At 38.4% G+C, this 21,882-nt stretch overlaps 1 protein-coding gene across 2 annotated transcripts; it reads left to right on the top strand.

Annotated features, from left to right (window-relative positions):
* The first annotated feature begins 225 nt into the window (after positions 1-225).
* Positions 226-21,882, top strand: mob3c (MOB kinase activator 3C). Of its 2 annotated transcripts, XM_056468373.1 has the most exons (5): positions 226-524; positions 7,905-8,433; positions 12,578-12,780; positions 13,245-13,288; positions 21,301-21,882. In XM_056468373.1, the coding sequence occupies exons 2-5, from the start codon at positions 8,016-8,018 to the stop codon at positions 21,308-21,310; spliced, it is 675 nt and encodes a 224-aa protein (XP_056324348.1). In that variant the 5' UTR covers positions 226-524; positions 7,905-8,015; the 3' UTR covers positions 21,311-21,882. The 2 variants fall into 2 exon arrangements, with proteins under 2 accessions (XP_056324348.1, XP_056324350.1); XM_056468375.1 differs by lacking the exon at positions 13,245-13,288 and having other exon boundaries at positions 227-524.

Raw genomic sequence — 21,882 nt, 5'->3', positions numbered from 1 at the left:
TGAAGTACAACCACTTATTCTGAAGAGATATAGAGAAAGGGGTGAATCTGGAGAGATTAGACTGAGATACAGTCTTCTTAGTTTCCATTCAAACAAGAAGCCCAAACACTGAAGTTGAGGAGGTGTGGTGTGATGTGGTGGTACTGGGCAGGGCAGTGGGTGTGGGTGTGGCTTAAGGCAAGCCTGGACTTCACAGACTCAAACTCCTCCTCCCACCAATGAAATCTTCCCTTTCAACTTCATACTACATGACACGCACACACAGGCACACAAAAACAGAGCAGACAAAATCAGGATATGACATCACACACAGGAAGAGAAGCCAAGTAACTTTTCAGATTGTTTTTTTTTTACTGTATGGGTTTGGTAGAGTTGATGAGTGGGACACCGTAAGGATTCTCACAAGGCAGTTTGGATTTGTTTTTGTTTTTGTTTTCTTCCCCTCTTGGAGAGCACAGGAATTCTTCTCAGGTTTCCCACAACATTTCAAGAATCTACAGTGGGACTAAAGCCAGGCACTTTAGGTAGGGACCACAAATGTTCTTTTATACTTTTCTAGCAGCTGTTTTGATTGATTATATGCTACTTTTTGTTCTTTAAATGTGTGTTATGCAGTAAGGTCAGAGCTCATGTGTCATGGGGTCTCAGAGAGAAAGTGTGATCAGACACGTCAATGTTTGGGGGACGGACAAATAACTCCTCTGTCTTTTGGTTGCACATATGTTGAATGAATTGAGTTAAAGTATACACACTACAACTGAGTATTTTCTGGTTTTTGTTTATATTTAGTGTTTAGTTTAAAAGTGGGACACACAGTTGAAGTCAGATATATTAGCCCCCCTGTTTATTTTTTTTCCCCAATTTCTGCTTAACGGAGAGCAGATTTTTTTTTCAACACATTTCTAAACATAATAGTTTTACTAACTCATCTCTGATAACTGTTTTATTTAATCTTTGCCATTATGACAGTGAATAATATTTTACTAGATATTTTTCGAGACACTTTTATACAGCTTAAAGTGACATTTAAAGGCTTAACTATGTTAATTAGGTTAACTAGGCAGGTTAGGGTAATTAGGCAAGTTATTGTATAACGATGGTTTTTCTTTAGACTATCGAAAAAATATATCGCTTAAAGGGGCTAATAGTATTGAACTTAAAATGGCTTTTAAAAAATTAATAACTGCTTTTATTCAAACCGACATAAAACAAATAAGACTTTCTCCAGAAGAAAAAATGTTATCAGACATACTGTGAAAATTTCCTTGCTCTGTTAAACATAATGTGGGAAATATAAAAAAAAAATAAGGGGGGCTTATTCTGACTTCAACTGTGTGTGATTTTTATTTTGCATGGGTATATTTGTGGCAATTGGCAAAAAATATGTTGTATGTGTTAAAAAATATTTTAAGTGATTTTCTTTTGTGCCAAAAATCATTTGAATATTAAGTAAAAATCTTGTCCCATTAAGATGTTTTGTCAATTTCCTGCTGTAAATATATCAAAACGTATACTGGAAAAAAATCTGTTAATTCATAAGTGTTTTCTGTTTATTTACAAGTGTGAATTGCATTATGGGATGCTGATCCCGTAATGTTGAAGTTAAAAATTTACTGATTAGCAAAGTGACATTTATTGACAATTGATAAAATAATGTACACTGGAAAAATAAATTCTGCTAAATTGTTGCAAACAATTTATATGGGTTGAATTTAAACAAATTAAATTTGGTAATGTTTAACCTGATTAGTTTGTTTAAATTCAGCCCAAATAAATTGTTTACAACCACTTAACTTAAAACATTTTAGTAAATCCAAGGAATTATCTTTGAATTTTTTTTTCAATAAGAAATAATATATATAGAAAAATAAGTCTGTAAAATAACATAAAATGTACTGGCAGGCCATTACAATGATTTTGAACTGCAATTTACAACACTAACCCAGACAATATATCACTTCAAACTAATAAAAATGTTAATAAAAGTCACTTTTTCTACCTTTTTTCAAGATTAAACTTTGTTGGAAGAAAGATCAGGGTCTTATAATTAAATTCAAAAGCATAAATAAAACACAAAATACTAACTACTAATTTACGGACAGTCTTTACAGTGTAGCTTTTGAATAGTAATGTGCATTGATAAGCACTTAATTTGGACAACTATAAAAGAAAATTTCTCAATATTTCGATTCAAATATTTGAATCATGTACTAACAAAGTGGACATCAATGCAACACTTATTTATTGTATGTATGTAAAAATATCGTAAAAATAAAAAAATGATGGCTGATTGTGTGATCCAGGGCCACATATTTAAAACTTTAATTGGAAAAGGAAGTGAAGAAATGTTGATCTTATAAATCTCTCTCTCTCTCTCTCTCTCTCTCTCTCTCTCTCTCTCTCTCTCTCTCTCTCTCTCTCTCTCTCTATATATATATATATATATATATATATATATATATATATATATATATATATATATAACAAGTATAGAAATTTACAATATACAGTATTAATCAACATGTAAGTGAATCTTAAAGGATTAATTCTCTTTCTTTTGTCAAAAAGAAAAACATTTTTTGAAATACATTTTTTCCCAGCCAGGGAATAGAGGTATTATCTACTGAAACAATTTGTAATTTTTACTTATACTATATATATATATATATATATATTTACTTAATAAAATATATGGAAAACCTGCAAATACATAACTTAAAGGGCACAGTTACCCAAAATTTTAAATGTACTGAATTTTCAGGGTTTTTAAACTATCCCTTTAATTTCTTTCTGACTGTAAAAAAAAAAAAAAAGAAATTAACTCCAAATTAACATCCATATTAAATTGGATGTCGAGGCATGGGTATAAATTATCTGAAAAAAATGTTAATTTTGGAAGTGAGCAAATCCTTTAATGGGATGAACAGGTTATCAGAAAAAGACTTATGAGAAATATTATTGCTTTTGTTATAATATATCTCAATATTTTCAAAGAGGTCAGTGAAATCTGTGAATTGATTACATGGTTTGGGTCAGTAAGCAGGGATTCTGTGAGCATATTTATGGGAGGAGAGAGAAACCGAGAGAGGAAAGAAAAACAAAACTTATCAAAGAGACTAGGAAAGGATGGACTCAGACACTGATACACTGCCAGGATGGTAAATGAAAACAGAGGCAGGGTTTGAGTTTAAGAGACGCTCTGAAATCCCCACCAAAAATGTTATCTCATTTTGGCCACTTTGAACAAACACAGGAAGTTATGAAAATGGTGATGTATTAAACAACACAATGGGAAACAATGCATGAGTATGAAATGAATTTGTTTGTAGTGGTCTGTTTATGGGGTTTATAAGCAAATGTTTGCAGTTTTGCAAGGAAAAGAAATTCAGCAAAATTGCTATGAACCTGGTGTCAGTTCTCTCAGTAAAGGCTTGTTACCAAAAAATTAAATAAATGCTGATCTTTTTAACTTGTTAATCAAAGCATTCTGAAAAGCAGCAGAAAACACCATTCATATTAACAAAAACATTTCTTGAACACTAAATCAGCATGTAAGAAGTGTTTTGAAGGATCATGGCACTAATTACTAGAGTATGAACAATTGCTGAAAATTCAGCTTTGCCACCAAAGGAATAAAACTTATATATACAGTTGAAGTCAGAATTATTAGCCCCCTTTTGATTTTTTTCTTCTTTTTTTAAATATTTCCCAAATGATCTTTAATAGAGCAAGGAAATTGTTACAGTATGTCTGATAATATTTTATCTTCTGAAGAAAGTCTTATTTGTTTTATTTAGGCCAGAATAAAAGGAGTTTTTAATTTTTTATGAACCATTTTAAGGTCAATATTATTAGCCCCTTTAAGCTATGTATTTTTTTCGATAGTCTACAGAACAAACCATTGTTATACAATAACTTGACTAATTACCCTAACCTGCCTAGTTACCCTAATTAACCTACCTACTTAAGCCTTTAAATGTCACTTTAAGCTGTATAGAAGTGTCTTGAAAAATATCTAGTCAAAGATAAAATAATTATTTGAAATAAGGTATTATTACCAATATGTTTAGAAATATGTTGAAAAAACTCTCCGCTAAACAGAAATTGGGGGAAAAAATAGGGGGGCTAATAATTCTGACTTCAACTGTGTGTGTGTGTATATATATATATATATATATATATATATATATATATATATATATATATAACTTTCGTTTATTTATTTTCTTTAGCTTAGTCCCTTATTTGTCAGGGGTTACCACAGCGAAATGAACCACCAACTATTCCAGCATATGTTTAATGCAGCGGATAAGCCGCAACCCAGTATTGGGAAACACCCATACTCTCTCACATTTTCTCACACACACCCACTTACTCCCAATTTAGTTAATCCAATTCACTAACAGCAGGAAACCGGAGCACCCAGAGGAAACCCACCCAAACACAGGGAGAATATGCTAACTCCATACACAAATGCCAACTGACCCAGCCAGGACTCGAGCCAGCAACCTTCTTACTGTAAGGCAACAGTGCTAACCACTGAGCCACCAATATAAAACATCTATAATTCAAATTATAAACGTTTTTGTATTTAAAAAAATTAGTTATCCACCTGAACAGTACTAAAAACGTTTTGTGTGTGTCTTATTTCTTAGTTTCATTGTAAAACAGTGTTTTTGTGAATATTTATATCAGGTGACTATCTTACAGGAAGCACTCAAATTGTGAAAAGCTAGTCAGCCTAAAAGTTGATCTACTTTGCATTTAAGTATTTTGGAAGACTTGACTATTTAAAACTGTTCAACATATTTGGGGAGGAAAAAAAAAAGTAATTTGATATAATTGTCACAGGGATCAAGGTGAGGGACAACAATAGGGGTAAAGATCCAATCGCAGTTTAATAAGATTTGTGCAGCCAAACAAGATAAAAAACAAACAAACAAAAAAACTGGTGAGGCTAGTACATAAGGGACAATACAGGAACATAGTCAAACAGGCAATGGTCAAAATAGGCGACAAAACATGATCAACGATATAACAAGGCTGTGATCAAAAATACAAACGGGAAAAACCTAAGAAACATCAGGAGAAGCATACAAACATTACCTCAACACATCACGTCAACATTAACCACTCCATACTGAAATGTGTTTGTGTGGTAAACAAGTAGTCCATGTAATCAGTCCATGAAGCGCTACAGCTGTGTGCATGCAATCATCAGCGTTCCGGAAACAGGTGTGTGTGGTGCATGACAGGATTTGTAGTTCCTTAACACATCTGTAGTTCACCAGCGATCTGTCAGGAATGAATAGTTAAAGATCATGACAATAATAATAATTTCAATATCCAATAATTTTTTTTTGTTAAAAAGGGATTTCATATCTTCATTTAAAACATGAACAATTAAATATGTAAACATTCATATACCTTTTAATAAGGAATATAATTCATTTATAATTCGGATTAATTTCTGCCTATCGTTGGTTCTAATATATTTATCTAAAAACGTTCAAAATTATTTTTATTTACATTTGATTAATTTTTAAATAAATAAAGGCCATTAAAATTGGTGTCAGGGTGACGCGATAGCGCTGTCGCCTCACAGCAAGAAGGTCTCTGGTTCGAGCCTCGGCTGGGTCAGTTGGCATTTCTGTGTGGAGTTTGCATGCTCTCCCTGCATTTGCAAGGGTTTCCTCTGAGTGCTCCGGTTTCCCCCACAGTCCAAAGACATGCAGTACAGGTGAATTGGGTAGGCTAAATTGTCCGGAGTGTCTGTGTGTGTATAAGAGTGTATAGGTGTTTCCAAGTGATGGGTTGCAGCTGGAAGGGCATCTGCTGCGTAAAATATATGCTGGATAAGTTGGCGGTTCATTCCGCTGTGGCCACCCCAGATTAATAAAGGGACTAAGCCAAAAAGAAAATGAATAAATTGGTGTCAGATATTGAGGACTGACACCAGTGTTGGGCACATTCCTTTAGTTATAGTTACTTCTCACAAATAGTAACTGACTTACATTAGTATTAAGTATTAGAAAATAGGGAAATAGTAGTGCTTATATTTCCAATTTGCAAAAGCTACCTTCGAACTTGTTGGATTTGCAATCATTCGAACTCCGAGTCGTTGATGTGTGCGACTGAATGTGCTAGTGCTTGTGTGTGAACTCCCACACTACTCTGCCTCTGATTGGCAAACGATGCAAATGTACTCTGTATATGCCAATCATCACCATCTCAGTTACACCACGTTCACAGACACACCAATTATCAACACTGCTTGGTTATGTGTCTTGTCCCAGCCCTAAACGCACAGACCCACGCCATAGAAAGAGAGGTCCTATGGCTGAGAGAGACACTGCTCGCATGAAAACCGCTTCAGTGTTCTCAATTATAGTAATGTGTATTTTATTGTCAGTAATGGCTACGGCGTTGTAACAGTAACTCATTTGATTACTCATCACTGAATAAAGTAACACGGTTAGCGGCCCAATGCTGTTTATTTACAATGCCGTTATTCCCATCACTGGTCCTCACTCACATACTTCATACAGATACAAGTACACACATGCACATGTAATTCACACAACACACACATCCTAATCATCACGTCCAACACTGAAAATAAAAATGTACATTTTTGTAAGATTTTTTTTACTTTTTATATATTTAAGATATACAATCAAACCAAAAATTATTCAGACACATCAACATTTCCTCATTGTCTTGGTTCAATGTGTATAGTATGGTTGATAACAATATGAAACATAATAAAAAGTTACAAATTATATATGTGTTGACACAAACAAACACACATATATGAATATATACATCTATGCATACAGAAACCTGTATAAAAGGAAGAAAAAACTATATACATAATGTCAGAGAAGTACATAAATGAAAAAAGTGTCTAATTATTGTAAAGCAGATCAAATTAAATCACTTAAGTTTTAATAATGAGATCAAATTGTCATGTATTTGGATCCAATGAAATCTTTGCTCTGTTCATTGAGGCAGTGGATTGTTCTTATCGAACAATGTCTATAAAATAGTATAACCATTGCTGAATTGACAGGAGATTAGGGGGGAACCAGGAACTGATGATTGTTTTCTTTGCAGCTGTTAATCATGAGAAAAAGTTCGTTTTTTTATTCAAATTCAGGGTTATTGAAGAATCATCATTTAATAGGAAAAGGCAAGGTTCAGGATCAATGGTTATTTCCAAAATTTGCGACAAGATGGTGGAGACGTTAACCCAAAAGTTGTAGACTGGCAGGATTTTTAGATGAAACTGAAATGTTTTGCCAAATTAAATCTCAATCAAAGCTGTGATTCTGCTGAAGTTGAAGTTCTGAAATTCTCTGTCCCAAATCACAGTAATACCAAGACTTTCACATTTCTACATCAACATTTCTAACACAATTAGTTTATTTAAAATAGTTTAGAAAATGGTAATAAAATATGACAACTCAGTTCTTGACATTTAAAATATGTCAAAACAAATGGTTTCAAATGAATTACAGTCAACCAAAATAAATTCAGACATATATTAGCATGACCATAATTACACAACTATCAATACTTTCTTAGTTCACGCTGATCCTCTGTTTGTAGTCAACCAGATTCTATCAAACCTGAACTTCGGTATTTTTCCAGACTCAATGCAGCAGCTTCTACATGTTGGATTTTAGTTTTATGAAGAATTTTTGGGTGTAAGATGTCTCAGTTTACTCCATTTTTACACAAATGAACAATATGACTATATCCATAAATTAATGCACTTGCTACAAAAAAATATTAAAATTGTATTTGGTGTCTGAATAATATATGTTTTGACTATACAAACTGGTTAAAAATGTAATGATCAGTATTCTGAGGTATTGCTTTACTGTTTTTCTGCTCTTTAGCTGTTTCCCTATTGGACAGGACGAGACCTCAGGGAATTATAAGAGTAAACAGTCAGAGCGATCCGGATCCTATACGGATCGGACTCCTCCATCACCCTGCTCAGCTCAGCGATGGCTCTATGCTTGGGTCAGGTGTTCAGCAAAGACAAGACGTTTCGGCCTCGAAAGCGATTCGAACCTGGGACCCAACGTTTCGAGCTATACAAAAGAGCTCAGGCGTCTCTGAAATCAGGCCTGGACCTGAGAAAAGTGGTCCAACTGCCAGAAGGAGAAAGCATTAATGACTGGATCGCTGTACATGTAGTGGATTTCTTCAATCGGATCAACCTGATCTACGGGACAGTGAGTGAGTTCTGCACTGAGAAGAGCTGTCCAATCATGTCTGGAGGACCACGCTATGAATACAGGTGGCAGGATGGGGAACAGTACAAGAGGCCCACCAAACTGCCTGCTCTAATATACATGAACCTCCTGATGAACTGGATCGAGTCGCTTATCAACAATGAGGACATCTTTCCTACACGAGTAGGTGTGTGACATCAAATATGTTTTCCAGATATGCTGCTATGGAGGGCTAGTAGTGTAGAATGTCAATGATACAATGATCTCATTCATATAAGTAGTATAATGTTTACAGGGAGAGAGAGAAAGAGTGTGATGTACTCTGAAATACACACATGCAAAATAATCAGTTATCATATATATATTTTCACAAATTGAGTAGATTCCTTGTTAAATCTTTTCAACTTAAGTGGTGGAAAGGTTTATTTTAGCAAGGAGTGAGTATATGAAACTACAATCTCAATCTCTACATAAACAGATGACTTTTTTTAAGTATACCATCATCCTTTTGCTCCAAAAAAATCACAGTAAGAGCTGAGTGATATGACAAAATGCATAAACATGCATTTAACATTTATATTCAGCCGTTTACATGTGTTTGTTGCCTCATTACAAACATACGCTTCATATTTCACAATTTACATGTTAAAAGAAACATTTAAGATGACATTGAATATATTTTAAGCAGTATATCATGCATTTTGAATAGAGGGGAGGAACTATGACGTCACCTTGTAGGCTAATCGACTGCTAGCATAAAACTGGTTCCCTCGATAAAATCCCCATAGGAGTTTCCCATAGGCTTTTCGAAGATTGCAAATAATAAGCTCTGTGTTCAAACACTTTATTACACTTACACGTTTGTACAACCGGATAATCCTCAACTTTTAGCACTTTTGGATCTTAAATGCAAACGCAAGAATTGAAAAGCTAACTTTAGGCTATAACTCGCCTGTACTCACTACTGACAACTTTTCAAGCTTATTTTTAGAAAGATTTACTCTCTCGGTTTATTATATTACAATCCACGCTATATATTATAAACAAATAAATATGCAAAAACTCATAGACCTACGTGCGTGGGAAATACATTTTGTTTTGCTTTACGGTCGTTGTAAACGTTTTAAAACTATATGTATAAATGTGCTGACAGAGTATTATCACAAGACATATTTAAATAAGTGTATCGCTCAGAACCAGAAAATGAGGCGTGAGGGACAAGTCTATATGCCTGCAAGTTCCATCATAGACACAGAACAACATTCAATAATCTTTTTTTGTCTCGAAGTACAGCAAAAAAGCAGCTCATACAGTCACATATGCTACACATTTTTAAGGAGGAGTGTAAACATTGCAGTTATGAGTCAAATGTGTTAAAACTGAAAAAAAAGCAATTGATCACTTTTAAATGACAGTTAATATGTATGTATTTTGCACATTTATTCACACGTTTGCATTACTGACAGCAGGAAAGAGACCGACTGCACTGGTAATATGTCTTGACAGTCTTTACAAGTGAAGGCATTATCTACACACAATATGAATTCCCAATTAGAGAAATACTAAAACTATAAAATACTATTCATGAAAATACTTAAATCCAAATGCCCAACGCAAGCGGGCTGCGTTCCAGACCAATTCAGCACGATGACGTATAATATCTCCGACACTGCCTGTAGTCCCATTTAGCAACTTGATAGCAACCGTCTTTTTAAAGAAGCATAACCTATCAAAAAAATCAAGAGTGTGATGTAACTGATGTGTTTTATGTCGTAGAATAAAACATAAAAGTATCTTGAGTTTGTGTTAGCCACGGATGTATTTAAGCGATTTAACCGAAATCCCATAGAAAAAACCAACTGCTAAAATGCTAACTCGCTAACTCGCTTTTGCATACAAATTGACGTCATAGTTCCTCCACTCTATTATGATTCCATGGTCAACAATGTTTACTCTTCCTTAAATGCTGTCCAGTCTTCAAAATAAAAGTCCCACATAGTATATTTCTATATTTACATAGTAAATATACAAACTAATGCAGAGTTTAGACTGCATGATTTTCAAAATAGTCATGTCACAGATGTTTTCACATGACTACATGTGGTAGCGTTCTGTCTGTGCTGTTTACACTGCAAGATGGGTCGGCGAAACAGGGGGTTTCACACTGCATGACTTTACAATAGGAAGAATCACAAACAACTTTGTCTCGGTCTGTAAATTAGGCTATGTCTGTCACATCCAAACACACACAAGGTGACATGGAATCTTTTGTTATTAACTACATAATGAGAAAGAAGCCTTTAGTAGGGTAGAAAATGTACTTATTTTGCTCACCTGGCCTTTAAAGAGAATTAGCATTTTCTCTTCAACTTTTTTATTTTTCGACCTGGTTGTGATATTGCTCAGATGACACATTAACCAGACACAGGTGCTCCTGCCAAATTTCCTCTAGTTTTTTCTTCATTTCTTGGTTCCAAATAGACCATAAATAAGAGCTTTTAACTTCTCCCCCATCCTCCCGCTGGCCTGCAGATACCTGCACTAGTGGATGCTGCTCTCATTGGCTGTAGGTAATCACCGATGTTATTTTCAATCAAAACTAATTTCTCAAGGCATGATTTGAATCACCGACAGGTCCAGATATTTAGCATGCCAAATATCTCATGGGTGTCGGTGACTCATCGGCGATTCTGTGAGATTGTGCCTTTGATAGTTCACACTGTGTGATTGTTACGTACGTTTTTGCGATTTGCCTGTGATTTTGGGAATTTGTTGGTGATTTCTCAAAACATGTCAGCGAGTCAATATCGGGGCTAAAGTCTGAACTCAGCATTAATTTCTGTCCAGTTTTCAAAGTAGGAGTCCCAATTACATAGTAAACATACAAACTTAGATGAACTTAAAAACATAACAGAGGAAATGATCGCTGTTGAAATCTCATTAAGAAACATTGTGGTCAATTAAACACTGCTGTGGCCGTGCATATGTGTGGATCATCAGAGTCTGTGTTTTGTTTTGATTGGCCTGTTTTTACACTGGCTTTAACTCTTATTCTTCAGCCATGCCTACACTGTTAACGATCTTTGTAAATTACACAGTATTTAACTCTAATATGAACTGAATTTTACTGTACAACAATTATGCAGTATGTTACTGTATTTTAAAGCTGCATTGTGGAAATTACTGTATATATTACAGTAATACTTACATATACATACTAATACATAAATACATATACAACAGTATGATTGGTGCTGTAAATATAAATACAGTAGTTTTGCTGAAATCGATTTAACTTAAGATGCTGGCAAACTGCTGCCAGTAAGTTACAGTAGATTCTACAGGAAAACGTTAACAGTGTAGTATATCCTGATTTTCTTTTAGTATATCCAGAGTTTTATTTAGTAAGTCTAAAATAAAATCCTAAATGTTTTAGTAAAAACTTTTAATATTTGAAATAGTTTTAAAAGGTTTTGCTAATCAAAGTCATTAAGTGCAACCAACATGCAGTCAAAAAACAAATAAATTCATGCATGCAGACACTCATGACTTTAAAAAGTTTCCTAAAATATCACAATATTTGTAATGACAAAAGATTTATGGAATTTTAATTTTATTATGTCTATATATAATTATTCAGTATGATTGCAAAGAAATTATTTCCTGGAACTTGGCATATTTGTTATAAATTGGATATATTTAAATGATTTTCCTTTCCTTTATTGTGAGACTTTTCTTAGCCCAATAAAGGAGCAAAAAAGCAAATGGAAGGAAATAATACAAAAATAGTTACACATGAAAATAAGCAATTAATGACACAGTTAAGATTCTCAGGAATTGCTATACAGTTTGCAGGCCAGGGAATGCTAGACACATATTTCTGTCTGAAAAATATGATTGGATAGAGTTACCAAAGCCATACTTAAGCTTTGCCAACAATTCATAATTCCACAGGCTAAGCTACTTGCTGAAACTCTTGAGAAGTATTCTCGGTAGGCATTTCCCCTATAAACAACATAAACATTTTCTCATGAAAAAAAAATCACACAGCATCTCCACTGTAAAAAATCCACAGTTCCACACAAATCAATTTGTGTTGTGACAACATGAAGGAATTAAGTTAACTTATTAGTTTTTTACAATTGTGGATTGAACATAAAACAACTGAGTTGTCCTTCCAAAAAAACCTCAAGAATTGTGTTGTTTTAACTCAAATTGAATAAGTAGTATTAACAAACAGTAAACCTCACTTTTTTGAGTGTTCTATCATCTTAACATGTGTATCAGCATTATGTGATATAAGGATGACTCTGGTATTCTTCTGTTTTTAGGAGTCCCTTTTCCAAAGAACTTTCAGCAGGTGTGCAAGAAGATTCTGAGCCGCTTGTTTCGGGTGTTCGTGCACGTGTACATCCATCACTTTGACATGATCTGTAGTATGGGAGCTGAGGCTCACATCAACACTTGCTACAAACACTACTACTACTTCATCTCGGAGTTCAGCCTCATTGACCACTCTGAGCTGGTGCCGCTGGTGAGAGAGCTGTGCTTTATTACTGTTATAAAGAAGAATGGAGTGCTAATTATTATTGCTACAACAAGTGGTTTCCCTGCCACCCATCCCTCCTCTACTCTGCACATTTTCTTTAAAATGAGCTGATGATTTGAATCAGGTGTGGTAAATAATGAAGACGTACACAATCATACCTGTCAACCCTCCCATTTTTTCAGGGATTTTCCTGTATTTTACAATTCTGTCCTGCTATCATCTCGTAAAGGTATTTTCCCATATTTTCAATCTTTCTATGAAGGGTGGCAATAAACAACAATGAGCCGATCCTCCCTATACACAACCCATAGAGCCGAACCAACAGGGGACGCCCCTTGCTCTTAAATGTGAATCTGTTGTGCATTCATTTTATTTAGGCATGAAAACAATTTGAAATAAATATAAAAACGGCATGTATTTTTTAAAAAATACCTTGCTTTCCATTACAGGCGCCGTTGTCCCTCCTATGCAATCCTCAAAACAGTCAGTTCAGGTAGCGATCTGCGACTGTCAGACACACTCCATAGTGATAAATAAATGCTGTTTCAGTGATTTGAAGCAGAGCAAAAGTGGACACTCTGGGTTTTGGGTGTGTGTTTGAACCGGTTTGAACAGACATATACACATAATAATAATAACAATAATAATAATAATATAAACATGTCGATCTTGGTGGGTTTTTTTTATAAACACAACAAATTTTGTCTAAAATGAGCATAAAATCCCTTATTTTCACACCCCGAAGTTGACTGGTATGCACAATGTGCAGGGGTGAGAGGTTGTGGGGGGTCTGGAGTTGGGTACCAATATTACACCGAAAATGACACATAGCGATATATAAATAAGTACACTATAAAAAAAGTATATGATTAATTAGTCATGACAACATATGTTTTTAGTTCATTGACATTGTAACTTATTAAACTAAGTTAATCATGTTCTAAATTAATTTTATAAGTTACGCAAGCTGTTTTAATTTAATTTAATTTAATATAATATAAGTTTAAGGTTAATTTAATTCAGCTAAAAAATTTAAAGCAACCAGTACGTTTTTACAGTGTAGAATGTAACTAATACTTATGTGTAACTACAAGCTTTTTATGATCAAAACTACAGTGGAGATCAATAGTAGTGTCATGGATTGGTCAGGCTCTCACGACCCCCACTCACGAAGATCACCATCACCTGACTTCTAATGAGCACACAGCTGCATCACATTCACGAGCACCAGATAAAAGCACAGCACTCCAGTCGCTCATTGTCCGGGCTCGTCTCGACGAAAGCGGACAACTGAGCGACCACTCAGCGTAGTCATCCTCAGCTAAACAAACGATTTACTTACCTGTTCTCTTTGTATTCCTCCTAGTCTTCCTGGTCCTCCCGAATCGTCCTGTCTTCCAGTCCTTCCAAGTCTGTGTCATCCTCTGTCAGCTGTATCTGGTGTGTGCTGTCCATCCTCGTGTATTCCTGTTACCCAGCCACGGAGGAAAAGACCCCAACATCATTCCTGATCCTCCTGGCTATCCTTCATGTGCTCCTTGTTGTCATTCAATAAACACCCTAACGTTTCCTTACCTCTGTCTCCTGTCCGCTTCATAACAGAAGCCCGGACCCATAACGACGACAACATGAGCACCCTCGATCACTTTCAAGAGCTGGTGGACCAGTTGAAGCGGATTCTACAGCCACCAGCTCCACTTTCCAACGCACCACCAGCACCGAGCACTTCCGCCTCCACAGTTTCTTCTTCGGCCCTTCCTTCCAGTCCCATGGCCCGACCAGCGCCCTACTCAGGCGGAGCGGGGGAGTGCAATGGTTTTCTGTTACAATGTTCCCTCATATTCGAAATGCAACCTTCTCTATATCCCACAGATAAGTCAAAGATCGCCTACATCGTATCACTACTCTCTGGACCTGCACTTAAATGGGCTGAGACGATCTGGAACCAAGCCGGGCCGGTCATGAATTCCATCACTACCTTCACGGAGTATTTCAAAGAGGTGTTTGGACGTTCTGATGGGGAAGTAGCCGCTGGAGAGCAGCTGTATCATCTAAAGCAAGGTACTCTATCTACACAGGAATATGCTCTCCGGTTTCGCACTCTAGCAGCTGCAAGTGGATGGAATGAGAGATCGTTGTTGACCACGTACCGGCTCGGCTTGGAACCCACTCTCCGAATCCAGCTGGCCACATTAGATGATACAATGGGTCTGGAGAGATTCATCCAACATTCTCTCCGATGTTCCGATCGTCTCCGTTCCTATCAACAGGACACCATCACCCCCTCGTCTGCACTCCTCCAATCGCCTGAGTCAACAGCCTCTCCAGAACCAGAACCCATGATAATAGAGTCTGGAAGACTGACATCAGCGGAACGACAGAGGAGGCTGACCCGGGGTCTGTGTCTATACTGCGGTGTCAGTGGACACACCCGTATGGAGTGTCCCCTTCGTCCCATTCGGACTTCAGTGAGTGTATTCAGTACGAATATTGAACAATGTAAACCACTTACTACCACCGTACAAATAACTACTGCCTCTATTTCTCTCCTTGTCACAGCCCTCATCGACTCCGGGTCAGCAGGGAACTTCATCTCCCAATCCCTCTGTCGTCAACTCCACCTCCGTACTGAGGCGTCCTCGCATATATACCAGATACAACCGATAACCCAGTGCACTCGATCTTCGACCCGTATCCATCGACAATGCGAAGACATCCTTCTTCAAGTGGGGCTGTTACATCAAGAGAGGATTCAATTTCTGGTTCTGGAGGGTGCAAATATGGACATCATTCTAGGGCGCCCGTGGCTGGTGAAGCACGATCCCATCATCTCTTGGGGCACAGGAGAGATAAAGAAATGGGGATCTGGATGTACACCTACCTGTTTTCCAAATCTCCCTCTTCAAGGTCGGAACCCCCATTTCTTTGTTTGCAACATCGGTCGAGAGCCCTCCTGAGAAGCAGTCTATCCACATTCCTAAGGAGTACAGCTCCTTTCATGATGTCTTCTGCCCCAAGAGAGCTTCCCAGCTACCGCCGCATCGGCCATGGGACTGCGCGATCGACCTAGTTCCAGATGCCCAGTTGCCAAGAGGTAGGATCTACCCGCTCTCGCTTCCAGAGAATCAGGCAATGGAAGATTACATAAGGGAGGCTCTGAGTCAGGGGTACATACGTCACTCAAAATCACCAGCCGCCTCAAGCTTCTTCTTTGTGGCCAAGAAGGACGGAGGGCTGCGTCCATGCATCGACTACAGGGTCCTAAATAACGGTACAGTAAAATACCGATATCCCCTTCCTCTGGTACCAGCCGCTTTGGAACAGCTCCGAGAAGCTAAAGTCTTCACTAAATTGGACCTCCGCAGCGCGTATAATCTGATAAGAATACGTGAGGGGGACCAATGGAAGACAGCATTCGTGACCCCTACTGGCCACTATGAATATGAGGTCATGCCTTACGGTCTGGTCAACGCCCCCTCCGTATTCCAAAACTTCATTCATGAAGTCCTCCGGGAGTTTCTTCACCACTTTGTAATAGTGTACATAGATGACATCCTCATTTACTCCCGGAGTGAGGCCGAACATCGCCAACACGTTGCGGAGGTCCTACACACATTGAGAGAACATCACCTCTACCTCAAAGCGGAGAAATGCTCATTCCACCAGAAGTCGATTCATTTCTTGGGATACATCATTGATCAAACCGGTATACGTATGGATGGGAAGAAAATTGAGGCTGTTCTATCCTGGTCAGAACCCACTTCCATTAAGGAGCTCCAGAGGTTTCTTGGGTTTGCTAACTTTTATAGACGGTTTATCAAGGACTACAGCAGGATTACATCACCTCTCACTAATCTCCTCAAGGGTAAACCCAAAGGACTGGAGTGGACCAAAGAAGCAGCCGCAGCCTTCCGCCTTCTTAAGAAGGAGTTCACAAGGGCCCCACTCCTGACTCATCCTGACCCAAATCTTCCTTTCGTGGTGGAAGTGGACGCATCCACCACCGGCGTCGGGGCAGTATTATCTCAACATCAGGATACACCGCCCCGACTGCATCCCTGTGCCTATTTCTCTCGGAAGTTGAGCCCGGCGGAGCAGAATTACAGCATAGGAGACAGGGAGCTGCTAGCAATCAAGCTAGCCTTGGAGGAGTGGCGTCACTGGTTGGAGGGAGCCAAACATCCGTTCCAGGTGATCACAGATCACAAAAACCTCCAATATATCAAAGAGGCCAAGAGACTATGTCCACGTCAAGCCAGATGGTCACTTTTCTTCTCACGTTTTGATTTCTCCATTTCCTATCGTCCAGGACCCAAGAATCTAAGAGCAGACGCTCTCTCTCGTTTACACGAGCATCACGATCATGAAGAACTCCCAACGAAGATTCTTCCCGAACACATCTCCATTTGTCCGATCACCTGGAACGCTCCTCCAGTCGTTGCCACTCCGGAAGCCCCTGCTCCGCCGGGATGCCCTCCTCATCGGCAGTTCATACCACCTGAACACCGGGTAGATCTGATCCACTCCTTACATACCTCGCTAGGCACTGGACATCCAGGGATCAACAATACTCTCTCGCTAGTATCCCAACGATTCTGGTGGCCAAACATGGCAAGGGATGTGAGGCAATATGTTCAGGGCTGTAAGGACTGTGCCCAATCCAAGAGCCCACGTCATCTACCCGCTGGAAAGCTCCATCCCTTGCCGATTCCGAACCGTCCCTGGTCACACCTAGGAGTGGACTTTATCACTGATCTCCCTTCGTCAGAAGGTAATACCTGTATTCTAGTCATAGTAGATAGATTCTCAAAGTTTGTCAAACTAATCCCTCTGAAAGGTCTTCCCACAGCCTTTGAAACAGCCGACAATATCTTTAATCAAGTCTTCAGGTCATTTGGTATTCCAGAAGATATTGTGTCGGACAGAGGTCCACAGTTCATCTCACGTCTATGGAAAGCCTTCTTCAAGCTCCTAGGTGTGGCCGTCAGCCTCTCTTCTGGATATCATCCCCAAACCAACGGGCAGACAGAGAGGAAGATTCAGGAGGTGGGACGGTTCCTGAGGACCTTCTGCAGTGGTCACCAGAGCTCCTGGAGCCAGTATTTGGGCTGGGCAGAATATGCCCAAAATTCACTGCGGCAACCCTCCACCGGACTCACGCCATTCCAGTGCGTCCTGGGCTTCCAACCACCGCTCTTTCCCTGGGATGGCGAACCATCTGATGTCCCCGCAGTGGATCACTGGTTCCGGGAGAGCGAGAGAGTCTGGGACGAGGCTCATCAACATCTGCAGAGGGCAGTCCGTCGAAGCAAGGTAACCGCCGATAGAAGAAGGTCTGAAGAACCCAGATACACACCCGGACAAAAGGTGTGGCTATCCACCCGGGACATACGCATGCGACTGCCCTCTCGCAAGTTAAGTCCCCGATTTGTTGGTCCCTTCACCATCGTGGAACAGGTTAACCCCGTCACCTACAAACTACAATTACCCTCTCACTACCGTATTCACCCTACATTCCACGTATCACTCCTGAAACCCTATCACGATCCTGTTCTTCCCTCCACAGAGCCTGACCACGAAGAGGAACCCCCTCCTCCACTGCTCCTAGAAGAAGGAGCCGTCTACGCAGTGAAGGAGATCTTGCGTTCCCGACGTCGTGGTGGCCAGTTGGAGTACCTGGTGGACTGGGAAGGGTACGGCCCCGAAGAAAGGACATGGGTTCCCAGAGCTGATATTCTCGATCCTAGTCTCATGGTGGAGTTTCATGAGAGCCACCCTGAGTTCCCAGCGCCTAGAGGCAGAGGGAGACCACCACGGCGTCGGAGGTGTCGGCCCTCAGGAGCGGGCCCTGGGGAGGGGGGTACTGTCATGGATTGGTCAGGCTCTCACGACCCCCACTCACGAAGATCACCATCACCTGACTTCTAATGAGCACACAGCTGCATCACATTCACGAGCACCAGATAAAAGCACAGCACTCCAGTCGCTCATTGTCCGGGCTCGTCTCGACGAAAGCGGACAACTGAGCGACCACTCAGCGTAGTCATCCTCAGCTAAACAAACGATTTACTTACCTGTTCTCTTTGTATTCCTCCTAGTCTTCCTGGTCCTCCCGAATCGTCCTGTCTTCCAGTCCTTCCAAGTCTGTGTCATCCTCTGTCAGCTGTATCTGGTGTGTGCTGTCCATCCTCGTGTATTCCTGTTACCCAGCCACGGAGGAAAAGACCCCAACATCATTCCTGATCCTCCTGGCTATCCTTCATGTGCTCCTTGTTGTCATTCAATAAACACCCTAACGTTTCCTTACCTCTGTCTCCTGTCCGCTTCATAACAAGTAGAGAATGATTTGGAACACTTTTTTTTTCAGAAAAAACTTAATCCTTGTTGTTCAGAATTTGAGGCAGTTATAGTTATAGCTAATTCATGCTGTAGTTTTTTTTTTATTACCAAGGCACTTAACAAAACAAATTATATACACTACCTGACAAAAGTCTTGTCGCCTATCCAAGTTTTAGTAACAACAAATAATAACATGACTTCTAGTTGATCATTTGGCATCAGAAGTGGCTTATATGAAAGGCAAAGGCTTCTAGATTTATGCTTATTTTACCAAAATAAAATATAATCTTACCTTGATTTTTAATTATTTAATTAGGACAATAGGTCTGACTTTGCTATGACAAAAGTCTTGTCACTTAATAGAAATAATGTACAGTATAGAATATAAAGTCATGGTGCAGTGGAAAAACAATTAATATTGTGTATGAGTCCCATGAGCTTAGACGACTGCATCCATACATCTCTGCAATACATTAATAAAGTCATCTGGAATGGTAAAGAAAGTGTTCTTGCAGGACCATGGTTCATCAAGATTCTTTGGATTCATCTTAAATGCCTCCTCCTTCATCTTACCCCAGACATGCTCAATAATTTTCATTTCTGGTGACTGGGCTGGCCAATCTTGGAGCACCTTGACTTTCTTTGCTTTCAGGAATTTTGATGTGAAGGCTGAAGTATGAGAAGGAGCGCTATCCTGCTGAAGAATTTGCCCTCTCCTGTGGATTGTAATGTAATGGGCAGCACAAATGTCTTGATACCTCAGGCTCTTGATGTTACCATCCACTCTGCAGATCTCTCGCACACCCCCATACTGAAATGTAACCCCAAACCATAATTTATCCTACACCAAACTTGGCTGATTTCTGTGTGAATCTTGGGTCCATGCGGGTTCCAATCGGTCTTCTGCAGTATTTGTGATGATTGGCATGCTGTTCAACAGATGATTCATCTGAAAACTCTACCTTCTGCCACTTTTCCAAATGATCGACTAGAAGTCAAGTTATTATTTGTTGCTCTTACAACTGGGATCGATGAGAACACTTTTGTCAGGTAGTGTAAATATTGTGGAAAATACAGGGAGAATTAGTACATCTAAAATACAAGTATCTCCTACACATTAGCTGATTTCTTTACAGCTGGAAAATGAACATGATTTTCCCCATCAGATTCAAATAAAATTGCTAAAGTGCTGTCCACACAACATGCTTATCAGAAAAAGTAAATTTAGCTATCCTTATGATTCTTTCTGCTAATGAAAGGTTTGGTCACTTCAGTCCAGATCTCAGTCTAAATTCTCTAAAATGTTAGGACTAGTTATATTCCATCCACTTATGTTTATGCGCATTTGGACTGCTACATAAAAATGCTTAACGACATTAAAACGACATTTTAATGCATTAAAAACAACAGAGGAGAATAATTTTTTTCTGACAAATAATGCCCATTAACTATGATGAAAACACAGTCAAAAATGTAATGCGATTTTGTTTTAATGGAACACGTCATAACACCTTTAATTAACAAACTAGCGGAATGACCACATTGCACAACATCTGAAATATTGTTTTGGTCAAATCACTCAGCCAAAGTTCATAATCAAAGGGATTTGGTATTCCCAGAGCGGTCGCACACCTCCAAAAGCCAGCTATGACTGCAATCATTGTATTTTAATTTATTATATAAGAAAAAAGGCCCAGAGTGGCTTCTCCTACTGCCACAAATCATATTTTTGACATTTGGTGACAGTTTATTAGTAAGTTAAGATTTTGTTCTTTGACTCATTGGATGAAAAGGTGCTTTATTCACAAATGTTTTATGTTATATTCGAGTATTGTGTGTAAATTTAATTTGGAAACATACAGTTTGCCAAGACAGATGCTAACCCAGCACTGAATCCCAGCTGAATTGTGTTGAACTGATTGCTCACAAACAACACTTCTTTTTCAAATATTTAAAGTTTTGTTGTACTGTGCTTCATAATATACACTCACAAAATATGACTAATAACTGCTTTTTTGACATCAGTTTGGATAACTTCAAATAAAAGCAGTGATCTTGAAATTTAGGTTCTTCATTTACTTAATTTTGAACTCCACTGCAGATGTTGACAGCACATTGCAAATGTGATATGTTTGCCCTAATAATTCTTTTTTTCTGTTTTCACAGAAAGAAATGACTGAGAAGATCTGCCACTAAAAGAGGCAGAGAAGAATGGATGTGCATCCAAAAGCACAAAAACTTTGAACAATAAGAATAATGTACTTGAGCTCTGATCTACTATCACGGAGGGCCAGAGACTCACAAATGAGCTAAAAATCAACGTTTACTGAAATGGTGTGGTGTTCAACATGTATTCTTGAGGGCGTATATTACAGTATATATCTCAACTTCTGCAGTATTTATATGAAATGATGCATTAATTGCTTAGTATTTTGCATACATTTCCGAACATTTCACAATGTGACTTTAAAGATATTTAAACTATAAACCCTGTGACTTTAAAATGTGAGCCCTGGGGGAATCTAGTCTTGAAAAGGCATGTCTGAAAATTTTCCTAAGTTTGAGATGTTATATTTTTGCCCTGTTGTGGCAAAAGCCTTTGCCATTATTTTTAAGCAGGGCATGTGCAGTTAGAATCTATTGTGATTGTGACTGATGATGAATAGTGCTTCACAGTATTATTCTTTTTCAGACATATTGTCTATTGTGTTTTTGCATGCAAATTTAAAATATGAATATTTGAAATAA

Source organism: Danio aesculapii, chromosome 11 (genome assembly GCF_903798145.1).
Source record: "Danio aesculapii chromosome 11, fDanAes4.1, whole genome shotgun sequence".
NCBI classification, from domain to species: domain Eukaryota; kingdom Metazoa; phylum Chordata; class Actinopteri; order Cypriniformes; family Danionidae; genus Danio; species Danio aesculapii.
The sequence above is the reverse complement of the archived record's forward strand: the minus strand, read 5'-3'. Positions and strand labels throughout refer to the sequence as shown.